Source organism: Mus caroli, chromosome 12 (assembly GCF_900094665.2).
Source record: "Mus caroli chromosome 12, CAROLI_EIJ_v1.1, whole genome shotgun sequence".
Lineage (NCBI taxonomy): Eukaryota > Metazoa > Chordata > Mammalia > Rodentia > Muridae > Mus > Mus caroli.
This window is the reverse complement of record NC_034581.1, coordinates 60,014,756-60,038,482: the sequence shown is the minus strand read 5'-3', so window position 1 is coordinate 60,038,482 and position 23,727 is coordinate 60,014,756. Positions and strand designations below refer to the sequence as shown.

Genomic DNA, 23,727 nt, shown 5'->3' with positions numbered 1-23,727 from the left:
CATCTTACCCACCCCTAGTAATGCTTATGTGTATGTGCCTGAGTATGTGAATGTGCATCAATGTGTGCAGGTGCCCAAAGAGGCCAGACAAGGGTGTATGAACCCCTCAAACTGAATTTATAGGAGTTTCAGGAACCACTAAAAATGGGTGCTGGGAACTGAATCTAGGTTTTCTTTAAGAAAACAAGTGCTCTTAACTGCTAAGTTATCTCCAGTTTCTCAGTAACACTTAAAAAAAATGAGAGCTGGAGATGTAGAGCAGTGTTAGAACACATATCTAGTCCATGCAGGCTCCAAGGACCAGGCCCAGCACTGTAAAGAAAGTAACAGATACATGCCTAGCTGACATGCTCAGAGGACAGAAACAAAATAAGAGCCCTGCAAATGAACTGAGCCCAAACAAACCCAACTTCTCCTAGCAGCCAAATCCTGTTCAGAATGAGTTCTTTATGTAGAGATGGTATGTACAGCCAGACCTTTGCTTTAAAAAAAAATTGTTAAAAAAAAATTAATGGGCTGGAAAGATGGTTCAGCAGTTAAGAGCAATGACTACTCTTTCAGCGGTCCTGAGTTCAATACCCAGCAACCACATGGTGGCTCACAACCATCTGTAATGGGATCTGATGCACTCTTTTGGTGTGTCTGAAGACAGCTACAGTGTACTCATATAAATAATATACATCTTAAAAAAAATCAAACATTCAGTGTAAAAATAATTCTATTACATGAGAGCAGAAAGCAAGAACTAGTTAGGTGGACACAGAGATTCTTCTTAAAATCTGATCCACCAAAGAACCCTTTAGCCCAGTGATACTGAAGCCAAGGTATATACAATGCCTACACAGTTGGCAAAATCCTTTAATAAATAACTACAAGTGTTCTCCGAACAGAAATGCAAATGGCTGTATATGATTTGCTATGAAAGGAAAAATGCCTTGGAACTTTATGTTAACACCATTTCTCACTAGAGAGATTATATTCTGTTGATGAGGTTTAAACTATCAGGAGTTCTAAACCAACAAAAAAACAGCAAAATCCCATGGAAAAGTTAGAAAAGCCAGGTAGTGGTGGCTCTATCTTTAATCCCAGCACTTAGGAGGCAAAGGCAGGTGGATCTCTGAGTTCAAAGCCACCTTGGTCTACAGAGTGTTCTTCCAGGACAGCCAAGACCAACATGGGCTGATGAGTTTGGGACAAGCCTGAGCTATATAGTAAGATACTATGTTAAACATCAACAAACAGCCGCAACTAATTCATCAGGTTAGAAACTTTGGTGCCTGAGAACGTTATGTGTGTAGTGTATGTTTGTGTGGTATTTGCACATTTGTGAATAGAAGCATGTCTGTAAACTTGCAGAGTCCAGAAAGACTTGGTGTCTTGTCCTATCACTCTTTGTCATATTCTTTTATATGACAGCACCTCTCACTGAATCAGCCTGCCCAGGTTCAAGTGTGAGGTTGATCTGGGCTACATGATACCCTGTTTCAAACTAAACAAAACACTATTTTTAATTTGACTGAGTTATTTAGTATAAAATTCAACACACACACACACACACACACCCCCCAAACCAACACTTTTAAATAAACCAGCGATGGCACTTTCCCTCCTTTTCATGCATACCTTCAACTGAACTGGATGGTTCCCACATTCTTTCCTTGATTCAACACCAGTACATGGTGGTGAAGCAGATTTGATTTTATTATGGCTCTGAGCCTTCACGTTCAAGGCTCCAGGAACGGCATCTGTTTTACTGGGTAGCACCTGTAGTCTCTGCCTGGATGACTGATTCCACTCTGGATCAGAAAGGACCTTGGGAGGCACTGAGGACCCGGATGGCCCTGAAGCCCAGAGCTGTGTGTGCTCAGCAGCAGCGTGGCCACCAGAAACGGAGTGTTCTCTGTCCTTTGTGATGTTTTCTTCCTCACTTGAGTCATCGTCAGGTAAGATAATTCTAGACAATTTCTTTCTTGGCCGTGTGTAGTTTTGTTTCTTGTTCATTTGTTTGAGCTTTATTGCATATCGAGTTTTATATCGTATGTCCTCATCTGTAAAGGAATCTTTAGTTAAGTTAAAATCAACACAAATTTCTTCTTCACTTGATTGGCTTTTGCAAGACTCTTCTTCATCAACACAAAAACTGTCCTCTAAATAGTTTTCATCTTGCTCAGGAATCTGTAAGAAAACCAGGCAGAAATAGTTAAATTTATAATTAGTCTGAATTTACATTCTTTGAGGAACTAATTCTTATTCCAGTCAATGAACATCTACTAAGTACATTCATTCATTATGAAAAAAATGGGGACTTGAGAGATTAAGAAAGAAATAAACAAAAAAAAAAAAAAAAAATCAAACAAGCAACGTCTTACCTTCTAGAAATTTACAGTCAGCTGCAGGCAGCCAGAGACGTAAGTAAGAAAAGCATGTGCCAAGTTTTATGTGTAGCTGTATTAATATCCAGCAGAATATGGCAGTTTATGGACAGAGAAAATATGGCCTGTACATGGAAGCTATCCTATCCAGGCCTGCTGCTCTGTGCTTGTTCTCCCACTTGGAAGATGTACAGTTCAGGACCAGTGCATGTATGTGGGTAACAGGGTAGAGGTGCAACAGCTGCCTAGTGTGTGGAGTGAGTCCCTGGGTTCGATCCCCACGACTGAAATCGGTACGAGCAACACAGGAAGATCTCATCCAAATCCAACAACATGTCACCATGCAGGGGAGGCAGGGGAAGCTCTGGTGATATGCGGCACTGTGGATTCATGGCAAGGTTGGCTACATAGTAAAATCCTATCACAGAATACCAATAAACTAAGACATGGAAGATCTACCTGTAATTTCTAGAAACATTTTTATGAAAAAGAAAAACAACTCAAAAGAAGTATGGCATACAATAAAATTAACTAGGAGATGATCAAATTCTCTTCATTTTCTTTAAACTAATTCTCCTAGATGGAAAAGAATTCATTGTAAAATTCTCCAAGCTAGCTTCGACTCCTAAGTTTAGAAATAAAATGGAAGCTTTATTAATAGGACTGACTTCAAATTGCAATCAAGGAACTCTCCACTACCTTTCTGAGATCTGTACCTGTGAGAAAATGTTCATGTTGGTATGCTTCTCATGGACCATTCTGTACTTAGTGCTCATCAATGGACTACGTACAGACTTCATGTAAATAGCTCTCATTTCAGAATCTGTAAAGAATTAAAAATGAAGTAGCAATGTCAGTTACATGAAAATCTTCATTTAGTCAGAGGACTACTCCAGATTTACTTAGCTCAACGTTAAGCAAAGGTTTATAGAGAAGATACACACGCACATGAGTGCATGCACACCCAGATGTATGTTTGTATGTATAGATCAATTTGGGCAACATGGTAAGATCTCATCCAAAACCTGATACATCTCAGTACTCCAGAAATGGAGGCAAGAGAATCTATGGTTACACGACACCTTGGATACTCAGCAAGTCTGAAGTCTGGCTGGGCTACACAGTAAAATCCTGTTGCAAAACACCAACAAAGGAATGAAAGATCCACCTATAATTTCTAGGATAAAATGTTTTAATGAAAAACTTAATTTTCAAAAGAGAGAAAGAGAGAACTCTAAAAACAATTATTTAAAATGTTGTCAAAGGCCAGGTGTGATGGTGCATGCTTTTAATCCTACAATCAGGAGGCAGAGGCAGGCAGCTCTCTGAGTTTGAGGTCAGCTTGCTCTACAAAGTGGGTTTCAGGAAAGTCAGAATTATGTAGCAAAAATCCTACCTTTAAAAAAAAATAATAATTGGCCAGGCGTGGTGGCGCACGCCTTTAATCCCAGCACTCGAGAGGCAGAGGCAGGCGGATTTCTGAGTTCGAGGCCAGCCTGGTCTACAAAGTGAGTTCCAGGACAGCCAGAACTACACAGAGAAACCCTGTCTTGAAAAACCAAAAAAAAAAAAAAATAATAATAATAATAATTGGGGGCTGGTGAGATGGCTCAGCGGTTAAGAGCATCGACTGCTCTTCCAAAGGTCCCAAGTTCAAATCCCAGCAACCACATGGTGGCTCACAACCATCCGTATCAAAAATCTGATGTCCTCTTCTGGAGTGTCTGAAGACAGTTACAGTGTACTTACATATAAAAAATAAATAAATAAATCTTTAAAAAAAATAATAATAATTGAAAAAAAACTCTCAAAAGAACAATAATGATGATGATGTTGAACGTTTTGCCTTCGAAATCACTGTCTAGTTGGGTAAAGAAAGCCATTTGGCAATGTGGATTAATAAAAGCAATTGAGGAAAACTATTTATCAGAGACCTTACTAAATTTATCAGGGAAGGAGATATGCTTTCAGAAAACAATGTGGTCAAATAACATTTGAGCATGCACAGTCCATTCAGATTCAGAGCAACGAGTCAGACTGGCTACCCCTGCAGTGAGATATGTTCTGATTGGCTCATCAATAGTCTGGCCTTTCAGAGATCAGGTCTGTGACTGACTCTGTCTCTGCAGTCTGGGGTAATTTAAAGAGGCAAAGTTTCCCAGGGACCATGAGATTAAGGGGAAAAATGTGCTTTTGGACACAGTTCTCCACAGTTTTCATAGCATCTAGAATAAGGTTTAGTGTGCTCCGTGCTCAGTCTTGCATGTGGCTTTTACAGATTTCAGTAAAATCTGTTAAGATTCAAAGATAACAGCTAATTCAAAGGCCCTCAGACAGCAGTGCTTCTAGACCACACAAGGACTTCATTGTAGAAGGGAATTGGGCAGTGCAGACACCAGTTTGGTCCCAGTCTGGCATTGTCATACAATCTCATTACAGCGGAAGGGCAGCTAGAGGGATGCACAGTGAACAGAGTAACAGTGGCTCCTACAAGGAGACGACTGTGAGGGACAATGACTAGACTCTGGCTAGCAAAGCTCACAGGATTCTCAGTGGGCTGCAGGAACAGAGCGACTGGTGTACTTCTGCTGCACAACTGAGCCCATGTAGTGGCTAGAAAGAAGGAGAGACACTCACCTCTGTTTAGGCACAGTGCCTTTCAAAGAAAAGACTTCAAAGCTTTTTTAAAATTACAGAGAAATGCTTGTTATTTTCATGTATGGTTTAAGTACCTTTTACTACAGCTTTTAAAAACAGTCAGCACCAACAAGTAAAAACCTGTGTTTCCCCCATTTCCTCCTTAACTAGAAATTATTAACGTCTCATAGAATAATTATTATTGTCTCATAGAAGGTTTTCAGTACATTTTCCTTTCTGGTTGACTGCATTTCTTCTCTTGCTGTTTGAGATTTTTTTTTTAACGTACTTGTGTAATCAGCTACTGTGACATCTTCTTATGCTTTTGTTTTGAACAGACTGTGGTCCTGCTCTTCGTTTTCAGAAGAGTTTAAGGTAGACACTGAACCCTGGATAAATGAACATTTGATGCTTGAGCCACCGAGGTGGATCCGGACTTACTGACCTGAGTAAGTAAGTAGCCTGTAAACAAGTAGATCTAAACAGAAGCATTTTGGAAAGTGAACAGAGAAAGGTTTTGTACATACTGAATTTAAGCCCCATAAAGTCAAGCTTATGAGAGCCATCTTTTAATAAAGACGTCAACAGACACACTGAAATTACCAAGTGTCATGTTGGCACTTACCATTTATAGCCTGTGAAAGCTGGGTCCGGTCATTTACAAAGTCGAGCAGTGAGGAATCCTGCTCGTTCTCAGACTCATCATCCTCATCTGCTGAGACACAGTCCATATCTTCTTTAGAAACCTCTGCCTCGTCGTCTAAAAACCTCCGAGCCATAGTCTGTGGAGAAACAAGAGGCATGAAGACAGCCCACAGAGATGAAAAAAAAACTGTTCACAGTTCTTGTTCTGGGAAGTGTATATTTAGGTTTTTATTTAAAAATTTGAATTTGCCTGTAACTGTACACATTAAAGTATATAGCATGGCATTTTAATACATGTGTATAATGTGGAAACAACACTGAACAACACAATTAACTGTGACCCAGAGCTGCCTACTAAGTTACACTGTTGCTCTTAAGGAAGTGGCTTTCTTTTCAATGCTTTAAACAAACACACCAAAATAAATAAAACAAAAACCCAACTGCTCTTCCGAAGGTCCAGAGTTCAAATCCCAGCAACCACACGGTGGCTCACAACCATCCGTAACGAGATCTGGTGCCCTCTTCCGGAGTGTCTGAAGACAGCTACAGTGTACTTACATATAATAAATAAATAGATCTTTTAAAAAAAAAAAAAAAAAAAGCCGGGCGTGGTGGCGCACGCCTTTAATCCCAGCACTCGGGAGGCAGAGGCAGGCGGATTTCTGAGTTCAAGGCCAGCCTGGTCTACAAAGTGAGTTCCAGGACAGTCAGGGCTATACAGAGAAACCCTGTCTCGAAAAACCAAAAAAAAAAAAAAAAAAAAAAAAAAAAAAAAAAAAAAAAAAAAAAAAAAAAAGAAAAAGAAAAAGAAAAAAAATCTGATAATGTTAGATAAACCAGGATTTAAGACACTAGTTGGCTTGCTAGATGTTTTCCAACAGTCTACAGACATAAAAGGTAAGCATTGGCAGGAAATCACTGAGTATCAGAAGCACTGACTAAACAGGAAAGTGTGCTATGACTTTTTTTCAATTACTTAATGAAGAAAGATAAGGGAAATGTGGGATCACTGAGCTAGCACCTCAGTCAACACGGCCAAGACTGACAACTTGTGTTCCATCCCTGGGAGGCACGTGGTGAGAGGAGGGAGCTGGCTCCTATAGTTTGTCTTCTGACAGCCACTTTCCCGCTGTGGCAAGCACTAACCCCTGCCACACATGTCATAAATTAGTATTATTGGTTCTTCTATTTATTTTTCTTTTTTCTTTTTTTAATTTTGTTTTGTTTTTTCAAGTTTTAGTTTTATGTCTGTGAGTAACCTGCCTGCATGTATGTCTATGTACCAAGTGCATGTCTGGTGTCTATGGAGGCTGTAGAAGGCATCGGATTCTCTTGAAATAAAGTGACAGATGGATGCTGGCCACCATGTGGGTGCTGGGAATTGAACTTTGGTCCTCTGCAAGAGCAGCCAGTGCTCTTAATCACTTAATCTTTAGCCCCAGTTTTTTTTATTGTTGTTTATTTGTTTAAAAATTTTTTTTTTTAGAAAAAGCAATTTTCCTAACTCAGGTCTGGCTCTATATTTTCTTAAATTTGAACAAGAAATTCTCAATATATTTCAATTTCTTTATTTAATCATACAAAATAACATATCACTAATAAGATAAAGTCAGAACAAAAAGAAAAATAAAGAAGTACACTTTTGAGATTTTTTAATTCCAAAAAAAAAAATTAAAATTGCAAACATAGTGGGAAAGTGCTTCTTTAAAAAATGTGTTTTCTGGGGCTGGAGAGATGGCTCAGCACTGAAGAGCACTGATTGCTTTTCCACTCACCCACATCGTAGACCACAATCATCTACGATTCCAGTTCCACCCTCTTGTAGCCTGTGTGGGCAACAGGCACATACATGGTTCATAGATACATATTACCAAAATCCCATATCTATCTATCTATCTATCTATCTGTCTATCTATCTACCTACCTACCTATCTATCATGTGTTTGCATAGCATATACACGTGCGCATGTGTGTATGTAACAACTGCACATTAATAGCATATAAACGTGCACATGTGTGTATGTAACAACTGTACATTAAATGAGTAAGGAATGATTACCTTTACTTGACTCCGTTTCTTTTGGGCTTCAGAGCCTTTTCTGGTGTTCCTGTTACGACCCTTGAAGTGTTCCAACCTTGGACACGTTCTGCCAAAATTCTCACTCTCATCATCGCTAGATGCTAATTCTGACTGTAAAAAGTTAGTTAACACAAGACTTACAGAAGAAAGAAAAACCTAACTAGATTGATTTAACTTATTTCTTAAGTGATTGATTTTAGTGTTTTTTTTTTTCCTTTTCAATGACTAAGTTTTCTAGTCAACATTCTCAATTGTTCTCCCCAGCTAGACCATTAGTGGTCAGTCAGGTATGTGTTCACCCAACTTAGTGTTACATCAAATGTGTCTGCTGAAAACTTACAGTGCTTTCTGTAGATTTTCAAGGATTTCACAAAAGATAAAAGTTCATCAAACATACAGAAAACCTTTGAAACCAAGAAACTAATAGAGCAGTAACAAATTTTAACAAAGCCCTCCACTGTTCTTGCACAATAATACGAATGGAAAGCTTAACAGATAACTTCAGTTTGTAGGAATAATTTTCAGGGAACACAGCACAACCACCACAACAACTGTGCCTGAATTTTAATGCACTTCTTATAAGGCACTGGTCATTTTGGGTAGAGCAGAATGCCAAAGTAAGTTTTTAGAGTGAATGTGGATTGGTGGTATTTTTAATTAACTTTGTCCAAATGGTCCATTAGACAGAAACTCTACAAGATATGGCCTGCAGATGTTTGCTGCTACATAAAACAGAAATGAAAGACTGCCACATCCACTCCAGTAGTGACTCCTGTGACAGGCCTAGAAACCTGGATGCCTTCCTGAGGTGAAAAGTTCATGGAAACTTAGTCTCCTGTAATAACGAATGCTCCAATGCTTTAGTCGGTGAATGGATCGGTGTGTTTTCCCTCAGTATTGCTTTATTATAAGTGCCGCTAAGGATTGATTTTGACATACAGCTAAGTTAAGATTCTTCAACAGTCCTAGGCAGTCCTTGAGCTGACCCTGAGCATAGATAGATAGAGTCACTGCCCTACACAGGAATTTACAAAGACCTAGGAAGAAGGAACGATGTGGTCTAAGAAGGAACTAAGTAAATACTTAGAACTATAGATACCCCTGTCACTCCAGGACACAGGAATTTACAATGACCTAGGGGGAAGGTGGACTATACAATAGACTAGAATTGGAACTATGGCAAGGGTATGAAGCCCTTGCCCCTGACTTTTAAGATTAAGCTGACCTTAGGTGGGGCTGCTTTTGATCCCAATTGTTAACATTGATTTTATCCCAGTTGTTCCAGTTAGCTTTTAAGTGCGCATCCCTCTGTTTTGTTGTAAAAGTAATTTTGCATCAGATAACTTCAATGTACCTTGAATGGCCTTAATGTATCACTAATTTCTTTGTTTCCTGTAATATATAAGACTGATGCTCACTTTGACAAAAATACATTCAGATACCACAGTCCCTTGTGTCTGTATTTGTCACCCTTCTCCTCACCAACTCCTTGCCCACCTGTCCGGAACCCTAATTTCCCGAGGATTGAGGGGGGCCGAAAAGACAAAGGTACTATTTTAAGCATGAAGCAGTTAGAAGTCCCTAGCTTGGAGGAGGCAGGACAAAGTCTGGTTCAAGACCTCATAGAACAGAGGTGCAATTGCTCTCCATGGGCCCTGTGTGAGCTGTCTATTCTGAACAGCACCTGTCTCACCCAGCTTCCTTGCTAGCGGTGGTGTCTATCCTCTCTCAAGAAGCTTACTACACACAACTCCTAATGTTTAGGCTAAAGGCTACTTTTTTTCTTATCTCAACTTCAAAAATTACACCTCTGTAACCTGCTTTCCTTTTTATTCATTCTATTTCTGTTTCTTTATTATTTATATTGTTATCATCAGGAAAGCTTATAATGAATCCATTTCTTTAGCAGAAGTAGAAATTCTAATCACATAAGATATGGTGTCACCTATGTGGTGGTGGTAGTGTACACCTTTAATCCCAGCACTCAGGAGGCAGAGGCAGGTGGATCTCTGAGTTTGGGGCCAATTTGGTCTATGGGGTGATTTCCAAGACAGAGAAACCTTGTCTTGGAAAAACAAAAACAAAACCAAAAGATAGTGTCTATTGTTCTACTAAGCATATACCTGTAAGATCAAATATACTAATTCTTTTCTGATGTGTATGCTTTTTCTTATATTACTTATCCTAAAACAATTTAGGTTACTGTGGCTGAAAAGATGACTCAGTGGTTAAGAGTACACACTGCTCTTCCAAGGACCCGAGTTTGGTTCCCAGCACCCATGCTGGGTGGCTCCAACCATTGTAATTTCAGCTCCAGGGCCACTGATATCCTTTCTTGTCTCCCAGAGACAGGCACAGACACAAATAGACACCCCCATACCCCTAGGAATAAAAATGCCTGTAATTTACTTACCCTGAGAACTCTGGGTTTTTTTACAGCATGAATGGGTGAATCAACTTCGTTGTTTTTCTGATCCTGGATGAAACAGACAAACAGTTTAAGATATAACACAGTCAGGAAGGGGGAGCAGGGCTTCACTTGACTGCAGCACTGTGGGGAAGGAGTGACTTACCTCGGGGGACTTTAGGACATTTCCTTTTGGTTTTTTAGTCTTTCTCAGGAAAACATCATCTTCGCTTTCACTAGTTAAGTGTTCAACTATAATTGAAAAATGAATCTGGTCAATAGTTAAAGTTACTCTATCACAATCATATTACTGATTACCATAATAAAAATGTCCTAAATTTCTTAATCTTCCAAGGACAACAGACATATGGCATATGTTCACAAAGATGTGTGTGTGTGTGTGTGTGTATACACATACATACATACATACATACACACACACACACACACACACACATATATACATAAACTTTATAGTATTTAAAAAGAACAGAGGAGAATAAAAGACATTAGCTTGCTGATAAATACATATTTAAGAGCCTGGAGAGATAGCTTGGTAGTTAGAGCATTAGCTGCTCTTACAGAGGACCAGGGTTCAGTTCCCAGCACCCACATGGCATTTACAACTTTCTGTAACTCTATTTCTAAGGAATGCAACACCCTATTCTAATATCCAAGGGTATTACCATGCATGTGGTACACTTTCACTTGTGCAGCAAAATACTACTCACGTACAGGAAATAAAAATAACTTTTAAAAATATGTATTTAAAATGAAGCCCTAACTTACAAAATGTAAAGAGAAAAAGCAAAAGTGCTCTTATCAGTCCATGCCTTTTTTGTTTTGTTTTGTTTTTGTTTTTGTTTTTTCTTTTCTTTCTTTTTGTCTGTTTTTTTTTTTACGCCTTTTTTTTTTTTTTTAAATGGAACATTTACAATGTGTGGGACATTCGTAAGGCACAGCACACATAGGGAAATCAGAGAACAACCTGTGGAGTCTGTTCCCTACTCTACTCTTCTTAGCTGATCACAATTTCTCTTTCCCCTTCAGTGTAGGGATAGACTTAGTTCCTAACAAAAGCCTTCCATGGAGCAGGGGTGTGGGATGTGGTGGGTGTAGCTCAGTTGGCTGAGCATGCAGAAAGCTTTCTTGATTTCCATCCCCAGCACTAACAAACTGGGAGTGGTGCTAAATAAATCTGCTGTGGCTGCCCAAGCCAGCAATCCCAGCATCAGAGAGATGGGTAGGAGTGAAACTTCAAGGTCACCCTCTGCTACACAGGGAATTTAAGGGTAGCCTGGGTTCACTAAAATTCTAAAATACTTTTAGTTAAATATAATGTGTGTGTGTGTGTGTGTGTGTGTGTGTGTGTGTGTGTGTGTGTGAAATTAAGCATTTGAACCCGAAGACCCAGGTATGGTCTCTAGAACCTATGCTTGGACAAAACCCCTAAAAATTATCCGTTGACTTCCACACACTCAAACTGGCATGTGTGCACCCTCATTCTACACACAGTACATACTATACACACTCTTGTTTGAATGAGAATGGCTCTGTACTTTCCTATGTTTGAATACTTGGGCCCCAGTTGTTGATAACACTTGGAAAGGGTTAGCAGGTGTGGGTATTAGAAGAGGTGTGCCACTGGGGACAGATGTTAAGGTTTTTAAGTCCCTGCCATTCCCAGTTAGCTCTCTGCCTTGTGCTTGTGGATCAGATGTGAGCTCTCAGCTCTTTTCTAGCATGAGGCCTGCTTGCTGCTGTGCTTCCAACACCACGATGTTTATAGACTCATCCTCTTAAACTATAAATGCCAATAAACTATTCTATAAGTTGCCTTGGTCATAGCATCTCTTTAAAGCAATCAAAAGGTAACTAAGACAGGGCTGGAGAGATGGCTCAGCAGTTAAGAGCACCAGCTGTTCTTCCAAAGGACCCAGGTTCAATTCCCAGCACCCACATGGCAGAATACAGAGCTGTCTGTAACCTTTTCCTGTGTAACATCCTCATTCAGACGTATATGCAGGCAAAATATCAATGTACATTAAAAAGGGAGGAAGGGAGGGAGGGAGGGAGGGAGGGAGGGAACTAAAACAGGCTGGTACCCAGAGTACTACAGATGTGACAGGTTTGACCATGATGTTTTTGGAGAGATGTGGAGGACTAGTAGGGGATTGGAAGACAGTAGTGTTGAGAGCAATGTGGACTGTGGAGGCACAGCGCAATGATATAGAGAGGGTAACAATATCAGCAAATAGAATAGAGACAGCTAGGGGCACAAAAGTCTGTGCAGCCAGAGCACTGGGAAAACCAGGATTAAACACACTGGGACTTCTTATTGGAGGAGATAAAAATGCCTGTTTTCCTGCCCAAAAGGCTGGGAGGGGATTTTGCTAGACTCTAGGCTGTTAAACTATAGAACCCACCCTCATGGTCACATGAACTTTATAAGAGTTTCTATGCAGTCACCCCTTAAACTTTATTGTGCAACTGGAATTGGACTGACTGGACTGTGCTGCCTGGAACCCTCTCCCCAAATTGTACTGGGTTTTAAATATGCTGACCATGCACTGCTTAGGATTAGACTCCCCAAAATCTCTTTGTACAGTTGCTTCCCTGTCTGACACCTGCAGGGATCCTCTCTAGAGACCATTCTTGGGATATTTTAGCAATGGGCATTGCTGACCTAAGACTGTGCCTGAGGCTAAATTGAAGTGTTTTTGACTACCTTTGCAACAGACTTCAAGACAGCCTAATCTGACTCTGTCTCATAGTCATTAGTAGTCACTCTTTTTTTTTTTTTTTTGGTGTTTTGAGACAGGGTTTCTCTGTGTAGCCCTTGAATTCACTCTATAGACCAGGCTGGCCTCAGAAATCCACCTGCCTCTGCCTCCCAAGTGCTGGGATTAAAGGCAAAGGCCTGTGCCACCACTGCCCGATTAGCAGTCACTCTTATGCAAGTGAAAAAGAGCATCAGGGTATTTAATGTGGTAGCCAGGGTTTGAGTTGAAATAGATAAGGAAAAAGAGAAAAGAGGGAGTGGTGCCCTTAGGGAGAGACCCTGCTGAAATAATCCTGCAATTTGTAAAGAGGCCTAAGAAATGTTCTGTTCCTAGTGGGCAATAAAGAAGCAAAACTGGCAAATGTAATTCAAGGAGGGGGCCAGGTTTCAGCCCAAACAGGCATCGGAACTTGGCAGCATCCATGTCTGCCACGTGGTTTTGCCTTTATAGAGTGAAAAAAGATGCAACAGTAAAGGGGTTGTGGGATCTTCTGCAGCTTAGGTAACTTGCTGAAGCCAGGAGGGTGGCAGGGGAGTCCCTGAATGTAGGCCCGGAGAAGCCATTGTATGAGGCTGTGAAAGTGAAACCCTGGTTGGTTTGGAGAACCCAGGATGTTAGAGATGCCAGAACTTGCCAAGGAGATCTGCAGATGGGTAGTAGAACCAGCCCAGGAGAGAGAGAGTTTTGTACTTAGCAAAATTGGAAGTGTGGAGCCATCTAAGCCTTTTGGCACTGGACATAGAGGTATAGCATTTGGAATTTGCATTGCTTGGTCTGGGGCTTGTTTTTGTCTTCATTATTCTCCAATTCCCTCCCTTTTGGAATGGTAATATATATTCTGTACCATTATATGTTGAACATATGTAATATACTCTTTGATTTAACAGGGAGTTACAGTTAAGAGATTGCTGTGGGTCTCAAAAGAGTCTTTGGACTTTGAAACTGTGTTGGTACTGTGAAAGACTGTGACAACTTTTGAAGTTGGACTAAATGCATTTTTCACTATGATATGGCTTCAAACCTATTGGGTCCAGGGAGTAAAATGTGGTGGTTTGGATGAACATGAACACCACAGGCTTGTATGTTTAAATACTTGCTCCTCAGTTGGTGGACTGTGTGGGAGAGGTTAGGAACTGTGGCCTAGTAGAAGGAGGTGTCACTGGGGGGCAGGCTTTGAGCTTTCATAAGCCCAGGCCATTCCCAGTTAGCTCCCTGCCTTGCGCTTGTGGATCAGATGTGAGCTCTCAGCTCTTTCCCAGCAGCAGGCCTGCCTACTGCTAAGCTCTCAGCAGGATGGGCATGGATTCACTGTAGGCTCCAACGAACTTCCTTCTATAAACTGCCTTGGGCATGGCATCTCTTCACAGGAGTTGGAAAGTAAAAAGGCGAGGTGTATACACACACACACACACAGACACACACACACACACACACACTTAAATGAATGTGGCTACTAAATTTGAATTTCCAGTACCCAAGTAAAAAGCCAAGCATGGTTGTGTGTGCCTGTATCCCCAACACCAGGGAAGGAGGGAAGCTGATACTGAGAACCACTGACCAGTCAGCCTAGCAGAAACAGTTCAGTGAGATACCCTGAATCAAAACAGGCAGAGGGTAATAGAGGGAGACACGTGACATCGTCCTCTGACTTCTTGCACATGCACAGGAGTACAAATCTGCGCATTCCTCTGCATTCAAGACATACATGAATACACATGAAAAGCACATCTTCCAAACATAGTCATGATTTCACAGAAGTGAAAAAAAAAAAAAAAAAAGCCCTGGCCCAGGGGTTGACAGCAACCTCAATATCCTGAGCTAAGCCCATTTGGCCACACTTGGATCCCTGACTCACAGAAACCCAAGGAAATAATATTTTTGTTGTAAGCCAGTTCACACTGTAATACCACATACATCACACACATTTTGGTATCTAGAAAGAAGAGGCTGCAACTACAAAAACCTAAACCAATAAAGTAGCTTAGTAGCCAGACCATAGGTACCAACAGGGACGATTTTGGTGGTTTTGCAAAGGATTAGGGAATGTTTACAGAGAGGATTAATGGTTTAAGAGAAGTTACTGGTGAGAGCTCAATGGAAATCTTCCTGAAATAGGAGGAAAGGAAATCTCTTAAAATCATGTCAAGAAAGTTTAACATGGTAGAATTCAATGCCCTGGTGAAGAACTCATACCCAAGAGCCAAGGTATAAGCAGCCAATTCTTGCTGCTATAGCAAAACAATTGAGACAAACTCCTTTTAAACTGGAAGCAGTTGGAACTTACTGCTTTTGAAAATCCCCAGCCTTTCTAGATGACAAAACATACTAAAATTACGAAATCTTCCATTCAAACATCAAATCCAGGAGATACCCAGGCCAACATGAAGCTGAGAGCAAATCTTTGGGAAAGACCTCCAGAAGGTCAAAGGTGACACACAGCATGGTACCTAAGCAGGCAGACAAAAGGCACCTTGTGTTTTTAAGGGATGCTCCCCAACAGGGCTTAAAGAATTATCTTCTAGTGGTGGCGCACGCCTTTAATCCCAGCACTCGGGAGGCAGAGGCAGGCAGATCTCTGAGTTCGAGGCCAGCCTGGTCTACAAAGTGAGTTCCAGGACAGCCAGGGCTANATCTCTGAGTTCGAGGCCAGCCTGGTCTACAAAGTGAGTTCCAGGACAGCCAGGGCTATACAGAGAAACCCTGTCTCGAAAAACCAAAAAAAAAAAAAGAAAAAAAAATTATCTTCCAGTATCTCAGCAGAATGCCAAAGTAGAGAACGGGGCTTTTGTTCATAGGATTTGTGAACAGGGAATGTGATGAAGCGCTCTCAGAGAATATCCACCAGAAATCCATTCCTGATGATTGCTTAAGATTTTTCAGGGTTGTATTAGCAGAAATGCACTGAGTTAAAAAACAAAACAAAACAAGCCAGCACTCGGGAGGCAAAGGCAGGCGGATTTCTGAGTTCGAGGCCAGCCTGGTCTACAGAGTGAGTTCCAGGACAGCCAGGGCTATACAGAGAAACCCAGTCTCAAAAAAACAAAAAAACAAAAAAAACAAAAAAAAAAACCAAAAAAACCAAATGCACCAAGTTAGAGTTGAGGTCTTTATATGCCCATGTGTACATCTGCAGTGTTGGGGATGAACCTACAGTCCGACATTATGTCACACAAAGTCACTGAACTATATCCTGGAAAACATGGAGATTAGTCACAGGCCCAGAACCTAATGCAGGACCTCCCAGTGGCAGGCTAGGCATGGGCACATAGATTCCTGTGTATTTCATGGCCAACACCTCCTGAAGCAGCCTGGTGGATGGAGCCTGCCCATGCTCTGACTCTAACACCACTCAGCTAAGACACTGGTAATATTGAGTGAGACGCTGAACATTATATATTCCAACTGTTCTTTCTTCATTATTTTCTAATGAAGCCAGAGTGAAACAAATCACTTAGCTACAGCAATCATTATTTCAGGAAGCTTATTTTTTAATTGCCTCAGTGGCGTTTAAAGGAACCCTCCTCCCACACCAAACATACAGAATGGTAAAAAAAAAAATATATTAAAACCTCTTTTAATTAGGTGAAGCAAAAAGTACTAGCTACAGATTCCCTTATTAATCATTCTTTTATCTATATGCTGTTCATCATATTGTATGTAAACAATAGTTAAATAAAAGGCAAGGAGCAGTTTTAGTTTAGATAATACAAAGCTAGAAAAATGACTGCACCTATCAATGAGGTGTAATAAAGATGTTATTAAACAGGAATCAAAGGCTCCAAGGGACCATATAACTCAGGGGCTCTCCACCTTCTCAATGCTGCTGCCCTTTAATACAATTCCCCATGTTTTAGTGACCTTTAATCATAATTACTTTTGCTGTTATTTCATAACTGCAATTTTGTTATAGTTATGAATCATAATATAAACATCTCTGTTTTCTCATGGTCTTCAGAGACTCCTATGAAAGGGTCAATTTAGCACACCAAAGGGGTCATGACCCCTTATGGTTGAGAGCTACCTAGTGAGAATCACAGTCACTAGTGGGGAGGAATGTCAGAGCAGTCCCTAAGCTATGTGTTAAAAGTTAAATGTTATTTAACAAGCATGGTAATGTATGCCTGTAAACCCAGAATTTGAGAGGTAGACACACACAGGGGGAACTCAAATTGAAAGCTACTCTGAGATGCTGTTTTCTTGATCTTGTGGTCTGATATTGGCCTTCTAAATATTATATAAGCACTCCAGCCCCTCAAGCCTTCCTTTGTCTCATTAGCTTTAACACCTCAATTCCTTGTTACTTCCCACACCTAAATTATGTGCACAGCCTCGAGGAACCAGGCTGAAAGTCAACAATACCCAGGCATCCTTCCTGTTCTAATCAAACTCAATTATCTTTTCACCGCCTTCTCAACGTCTTAAACAGCCAGTATCTTGGCAGTTATTGCTACACTTTACTGGCATTTTCCAAATGTCTTACATGTGTTTCACAAACAAGTAATTGGGCCAAATCTCACACTTCTTTGTGTATTTGACAGTAAATAGCATAAAACATTCCTATGGCATACAAATTCAAATCTCCCAGCAGTAGCATCAACTTAAGAAGTGATACATATGTAATTATCTAATTTGCTACATATACTGAGAAAAATTAGTTTTGGAGTAGTAGACTTACTTTTGGACCGCATTTCCCAGAAAGTCATGCACTTCAGAGACAGAATCTTTCTTACCTTCAGTGCGCCGAGGGGACTGATGCACAAAGAGCTGATTGCTGCTCTTGGTCTCTTCTACAGAAATTCCTAGATTGCCCAGTCTTGGGTTCAATGCCATTTTGAAACCCTGTCCACCTGCTTTCTCCTTGGTAGAGTCTAGTGTCTTGAGCATGTGTGCTCCTGTCTTGGAACTCGTGTGTGACTTAGAAAGCGGTGTACTCATGACTCTCTGCTTCACTGGCGAGGATGGGGCAAAGTGGAAAGAAGCATCTTCCTTGTTCTGTGCCCAAGGGGACCACTGCGCTGTTTCAGTTGGGATTGGTGATATGGCTCCACCCAGTGGACCTGAATCGACACCGGCATCCTTTATCTCCTTATCAGAATGCCTTCCAGACACATTGGCCGCTCCCAGGGTGTGAGTCCTATCAGATGCACCTGCTGGGATTTCATCATCTGACCCCGAACTACAAAATCCTAAGTCAAAGGTAACAGAAAATAAGTCTGCAGAGCAATCAAAAGTCTGTCTATCAGTCTTCAGCTCTTCTTGTCCATCCTCCACACCTTCATGACATTTCCAACTCTTGGCATCACAGATGATGTGGTCTTCAGGTTCAGAATCATCATCTAACAACAGTTCATCGGAAATTAAGAAGTGAGAGACTGGAGGCATTTCACTTGCGAGAGTTTTATCTGACACACAGAGGGGCTGACTAATACTGTTGAAGGGAGGAAGGCTAGCCCTATTTAACTCTTCAGTACCATCTTCAATATTCTTCAAATCATCTTCAAATAATAGTAAGCTCTCATCTTCATCAGTGAACAATACTGGGGGTTCACTATCATCATGGCTGTTCTTGTCAACGAAATTATTTTCAAGGTCTGCTTGTATTTGAGCACAACTGTTAGATCCTGAATTCTGAGATTTAATATTATGGCCTTCACTATCAGAGTCACAGGAGGGCTGATCAGAAACCATCTTATGAGTGGTGCCAGGGAGACAATCTTTTTCAGTAGGATGACTAATACATTTAGCTGAATTCAATTCTAAGTTTTGTTGAGACTTCCCAGCAGAGTGTGATGCTGGAGAAACAGGTCTAGGACTGTGTTCATGCTCTGGGTAGGGTGAGCAGGATGCATTATCAAGTCTAAAACCCCGAGTAACATCATATACCAAGTCTGAGAGTCCACTGAGAGACGGGGGAGAACGGGATAAAAATCTCTCCACATTAGCTAGTACATCTTCTGTCATGGGCCGACAATTATAAAACTGCTCAGCGGCTCTATCGGTGTACAGCTCTTCTTCCAATGGAAGAAACAAACTTGATGATACAGATTTCTCATCACTGAAACTACTATAACCAGAATCTAATGAGTACCTGGCACCTGATTTATTTGTGACCTGACACTCCATTTGTAATGTTCCTGGATGGTTATCATCTTCAGTGACAGCACCCAGGATGGAGATTCCACCTACATCTGCCATCCTTTCACCACTGGGTGGGTCTACCTGGGAAACAGCTTTGGCAGGAGACTGTCTCTCAGTGTCTGAAGAATCTGCATCCTCATCCTCACTGTGCTCACAAGTCTGGCCTTTTCTTCCTGCTCTACAAGGTTTTCCCCTTAGAGAAGTAATTTTGGTCCATTTAGAGTCCCTTTGTTTAACAGTGTCAGCACGCTCTTCCTCAGACTCTATCACTGACAAGGAGCCTCCTGCAGCTACACTCGGTCTAGATGAAGACTTCTTGTTAGCACTACTGGCGACACTGGCTACATTATTATATCCATTCCTAGGAGCGTGATATTTTGAGCAGACATCTTCCATTTGTAGAAAAGGTCTAATTTTCAACTCGTAGCTGCATTCATCCTACAAAACAAGAAAGAGCAGAAAGTCAGAAAAACAAAATAAGCCAATTCTAAGAAATGAGTTTCACTTCGTACTATTTTTCTAAAAAACTGTATCACTCACATGATTGTTTGAAATTCCCCAAATTCTAACAAATCAAGAAAAAAAAAAAGTAAATGCCAACACTCTGAAATCACTGGCTACTTTTTAATCTCAAGGCACAGAGCCACCATAATGGCTAGTCCTTTACAGAACAGCTTCAATTAGTATGTAAGGTTCTGGATAGCTAGCATTTAACTAAGAAATTAATTTCCTAAAAAATATACATATAGTAAATTTAAATTCTCAATAGTAAACCAAGAGAAGCCTTGTTTGTTTGCCTGCTTTGCTTTCTGAAACATGGTCTTGGCTTGAAGCTCAAGCTAACATATCCTTTTGCTTCTATCTCTGGGGTGCTGGGGTTACAGGCATGAACCACAACCTGAAAAAACAAAAAAACAAATAAAAACAACCAGTTTCTGAGTCCCCCCAAGAAACATCAAATCTTCGGATATGATTCCATTTTTAAGCAAAAATATCAACTAAGAAGGTTTTAGAAATTCCAACCAAACCGGGCGGTGGTGGTGCACGCCTTTAATCCCAGCACTTGGGAGGCAGAGGCAGGCGGATTTCTGAATTCGAGGTCAGCCTGGTCTACAAAGTGAGTGCCAGGACAGCCAGAATTACACAAAGAAACCCTGTCTTGAAATTAAAAAAAAAAAAGAAAAGAAAGAAATCAAAAATCTCAATGTATCTAGAATCTTTTGGATATTTCAAAAGATCTTACTCTTTATTATTTTTAATTGCAAAAGTTACTTTATTGTATGTATGGGTATGAGGGCAAATGCCACAGTCTATAGAAGTTATTGGATTGATCTCCAGGAGCTGGAGCTACAGGCAGCTGTGACGGTCAATGTGGGTGTTGGGAACCAAAATAAGGTTTTCAACTCTTAACCACTGAACCTTCTCTAGCTCCTGTAACAAGAACCTTGAAGTGGCTTTATAAATCACTCAGCCATTTAGAGTTGTACTGTAACATGGTATTTAGATAATGTTCTTCTCACTTAATGAACTCTATTTCTTTTAAGGCAGAAAGTTAGTCCTTTACTGAGTAGTAAGGCACTACACAAAAAATATCTGTAGCTATAATTAATTTTAATAAATAATTTTGTTTCTTGTAACAAATGACTTCAAATTTCTACTTAAGGTTAAGGGCTGGGAATGTAGCTCTGCTGGTATGGTAGAGTGCTTGCTTAGCACACAAGAAGCCTTGGGCTATATTCCCAGGACCCAGATAAGAAACATAGAGGTGTGGTCTTGTAACCCCAGCGGTTTAGAAGTTCTAGGCCATTCTTGGCTACATATGGAAGTCAAAGCAGCCTACATAGACACAATCACAGACACACACACTCATATCACACGTACGCACTCGCGCATGCACACACACACACTCACACCACATACACAGACACACTCACATACACACCAAACTAAGAGCAGGAAGAGGAGAAAGAAGAAATCAGGAAATGCTAAGCACTCTAGTTTCTAGTTCCATTAGTACACAAGCAAGAGACAGCCATAGCCACACGTCCAGGAGTGGTAGCATGGGCCTCTAATGCCAGCCCTCAGGACACTGAAGCAGTTCATCCAGAGTTTCAGCTACATAACAAGACCCTGCCTCTAAAACCTGACAGAGGGAGGAAGACAGGAAGAGAAAGGATTAGAGAAGGATTTGGGAATGAGGAGAGAGCTGTTAGAATCTGTACCTCTTCGCGTCTCATTGCTTCTATCATTTGCATAATGCTTATAAAATGGTGGCAACGATCCGAATGGTCAACTAGATGTGTAGGAAGCGGATGATCTTGCCAGACACTCCATTCAGAGAGAGAGAGTTGGTGAATTCTAGTAGTTGAGTCTTGAATCTTCATTTAAAAAATAATGAGAAATGAGACTTCACAAGCCAATTTTAAAGACATGCTTTGTTACAAATAACAAACTTAATGAAAACCACTTAAATTCACATAGGCACTCTCAACTAAAACCCTCAAGGGAAAAACAGGAAAATAATTTTATAAATTATAAGGTTGCTTTTTAAATTATATTTAAAATTAACCATCTGAAGTTCTACAAAGCATGCCATGAGCAAATATTTGAAAAGAACGTTTGGTTTTAAAATCACTACTTTGCTAGATCCCACCATAGAATGGGGTGGCATCCACTGGTCCCTGATAAAGTGATCACAAGTCTTCCTGCCCACTGCCTTGTCATTCTCCCTGCTGGTGATCAAAACCCACCTCCATAGCCAGATTCAGAAACCACCCCTGGGCATCTTCTTCCAGCTCTCTCATAGTACACTAAACCTGGAGCAGTTCTCTCCACTGTTAGCTAGACTCACCAAGTTTGTTCATCTAAGTAACTAGAATACAACTTAAAGTCTTGACTAAAGTTTCAAAACGACAAACCAGTTTGCACAAAGGCACCCAGGGCAATGTAACTCATGCTAGTACCATACAGAGGGTCTAAAGCACAGCAGGGAAACAGCAGAACACACTGTGCCATTCTGCAGGGTGATGATGACTGAGTAATGTTAGGAAATCAAACTACCACCTACATAAAAGACAGTTATGTGAAAGCAAATGAAGAGAAAGAGGAATCCTTAAAGGTTTGACTTTGGTGATTCCCTTTTAAACGACCATTACTTTAAGTGAATTGACATTCCAATCACCAGCATGTAATATTGCTGCCAACCCCACTGCACACAGCCAACTCACCACTCTGTCCTCCTGTAAAGATGGGAAGTGAGACTGAGGCAATGCCACGCCTTTAACCTGGTCACTGTCTCCTAACCTATAGAGGCTGCTCCATAGGTTAAATTCTTCTTCTGATAACAGCCCATCTTTATTCGAATTACTACCTTTTATTCCTGGAAGTTGAAATAATAGTTGGGAAGAGGTTTAAAGTAACCTGCAAGACAAACACAAAATACATAGTACTTCCTAAACCCTATCTGCTTCATCTATTTTCTTCCGGTTTTGCTATACCAAGATCCCATTTCTGGAAACTAGAACTAGTCACACCATTCTATTACTCCCTAAGCTTCTCTGGCCTCTTTGAAAGGGTATTTTCCATATAAGAGCTAACCTTAGCAGTGGGTTCATTAGTGGAACAGAGAGCTAGGTGTCTGCTTCTTTTGGACACTCATGTAAAATCTGTTGTGAAACTGAGTTACACTGACTTACACATGAAAACTAGCACCAGCATAGCACTATCAGCATGGTCAGCTGAAGCCTCAGGACAGGGAGAATAACACTGAGGACCAAGGGGCGTTTAGGCTTATGTTTTTGGTAGGGGACAGATAGGAGAAGAAAAATACAAGACAGGAGAGAGTGTAAGGCAGAACTGTGGTCCGACTCGGGCAAAAAAAATCCTCAAAGGTTACTAACATAGGAACTCAGAAACTTTGGTTTGCACTATTCCTAAATACTGTGCAGGAAGTTTTAGAAAAACAACTTTTCTGAAAATGTTTTCCCATCTGTAAAATTAAAAGCTTTAAGTAAATGATCTTAGGGGCTCTCTTACTTATTCTAATTTTTAAAGATATTTTGATTTCTTTTTATGTGTATGGGTGTTTTTGGCTACATGCATACTTCACTGCCCCACAGCATGTATATCTGTGCACCACATGTGTGCAGTTCTAGAGGAGGCCAGAAAAGGGCACTGGACCCCCAGGGACAGGGAGTTACAGACAGTTGTGAGTCACCATGTGGGTGCTTAGAATAGAAGCCAGGTACCCTGGAACTGCAGCTAGTGTTCTCAGCCACTGAGCCATGTCTCCAGCTTTTTAAACAGGAAGGAACTCCAATGTTTCAGTTACTTAAAAAAAACTTTAAGACTCTATACCTTGATGAATTACATATTAGTGTGCATGGATGACATTTTATGAAAAACTGCATAAAACACAGTCATAATTTTGGAAAGGGGAGTCACAGGCACTGAAATAGTCAGAATTGAGAGGAAAGTAGGAAATGTACACTAGCAAATACTTTATCAATTTTGCTTTGTTTTATTTTAACTTTTATTTTTTTTATTTTTTATTTTTGTTTTTTTTTTAAAGATTTATTTATTGATTTTATGTAAGTACACTGTAGCTGTCTTCAGACACTCCAGAAGAGGGAGTCAGATCTCGTTATGGATGGTTGTGAGCCACCA

General features: G+C 40.6%; 1 protein-coding gene across 2 annotated transcripts in view; it reads right to left on the bottom strand.

The window, feature by feature from the left end:
- The window catches only part of Fancm (FA complementation group M), a 57,466-nt gene that overhangs the window by 8,797 nt on the left and 24,942 nt on the right, over positions 1-23,727 (bottom strand). Inside the window, exons 12-20 of one of the 2 annotated variants that reach the window (XM_021179626.2) lie at positions 22,290-22,441; positions 21,285-21,440; positions 17,655-19,500; positions 10,308-10,393; positions 10,148-10,210; positions 7,714-7,845; positions 5,635-5,791; positions 3,089-3,195; positions 1,624-2,175 (exon numbers count right to left, since the gene is read on the bottom strand). In XM_021179626.2, coding sequence (XP_021035285.1) covers positions 1,624-2,175; positions 3,089-3,195; positions 5,635-5,791; positions 7,714-7,845; positions 10,148-10,210; positions 10,308-10,393; positions 17,655-19,500; positions 21,285-21,440; positions 22,290-22,441 — 3,251 coding nt within the window. The remainder of the gene's footprint in view (positions 1-1,623; positions 2,176-3,088; positions 3,196-5,634; positions 5,792-7,713; positions 7,846-10,147; positions 10,211-10,307; positions 10,394-17,654; positions 19,501-21,284; positions 21,441-22,289; positions 22,442-23,727) is intronic. The other variant, XM_029484735.1, reaches the window with a different exon arrangement.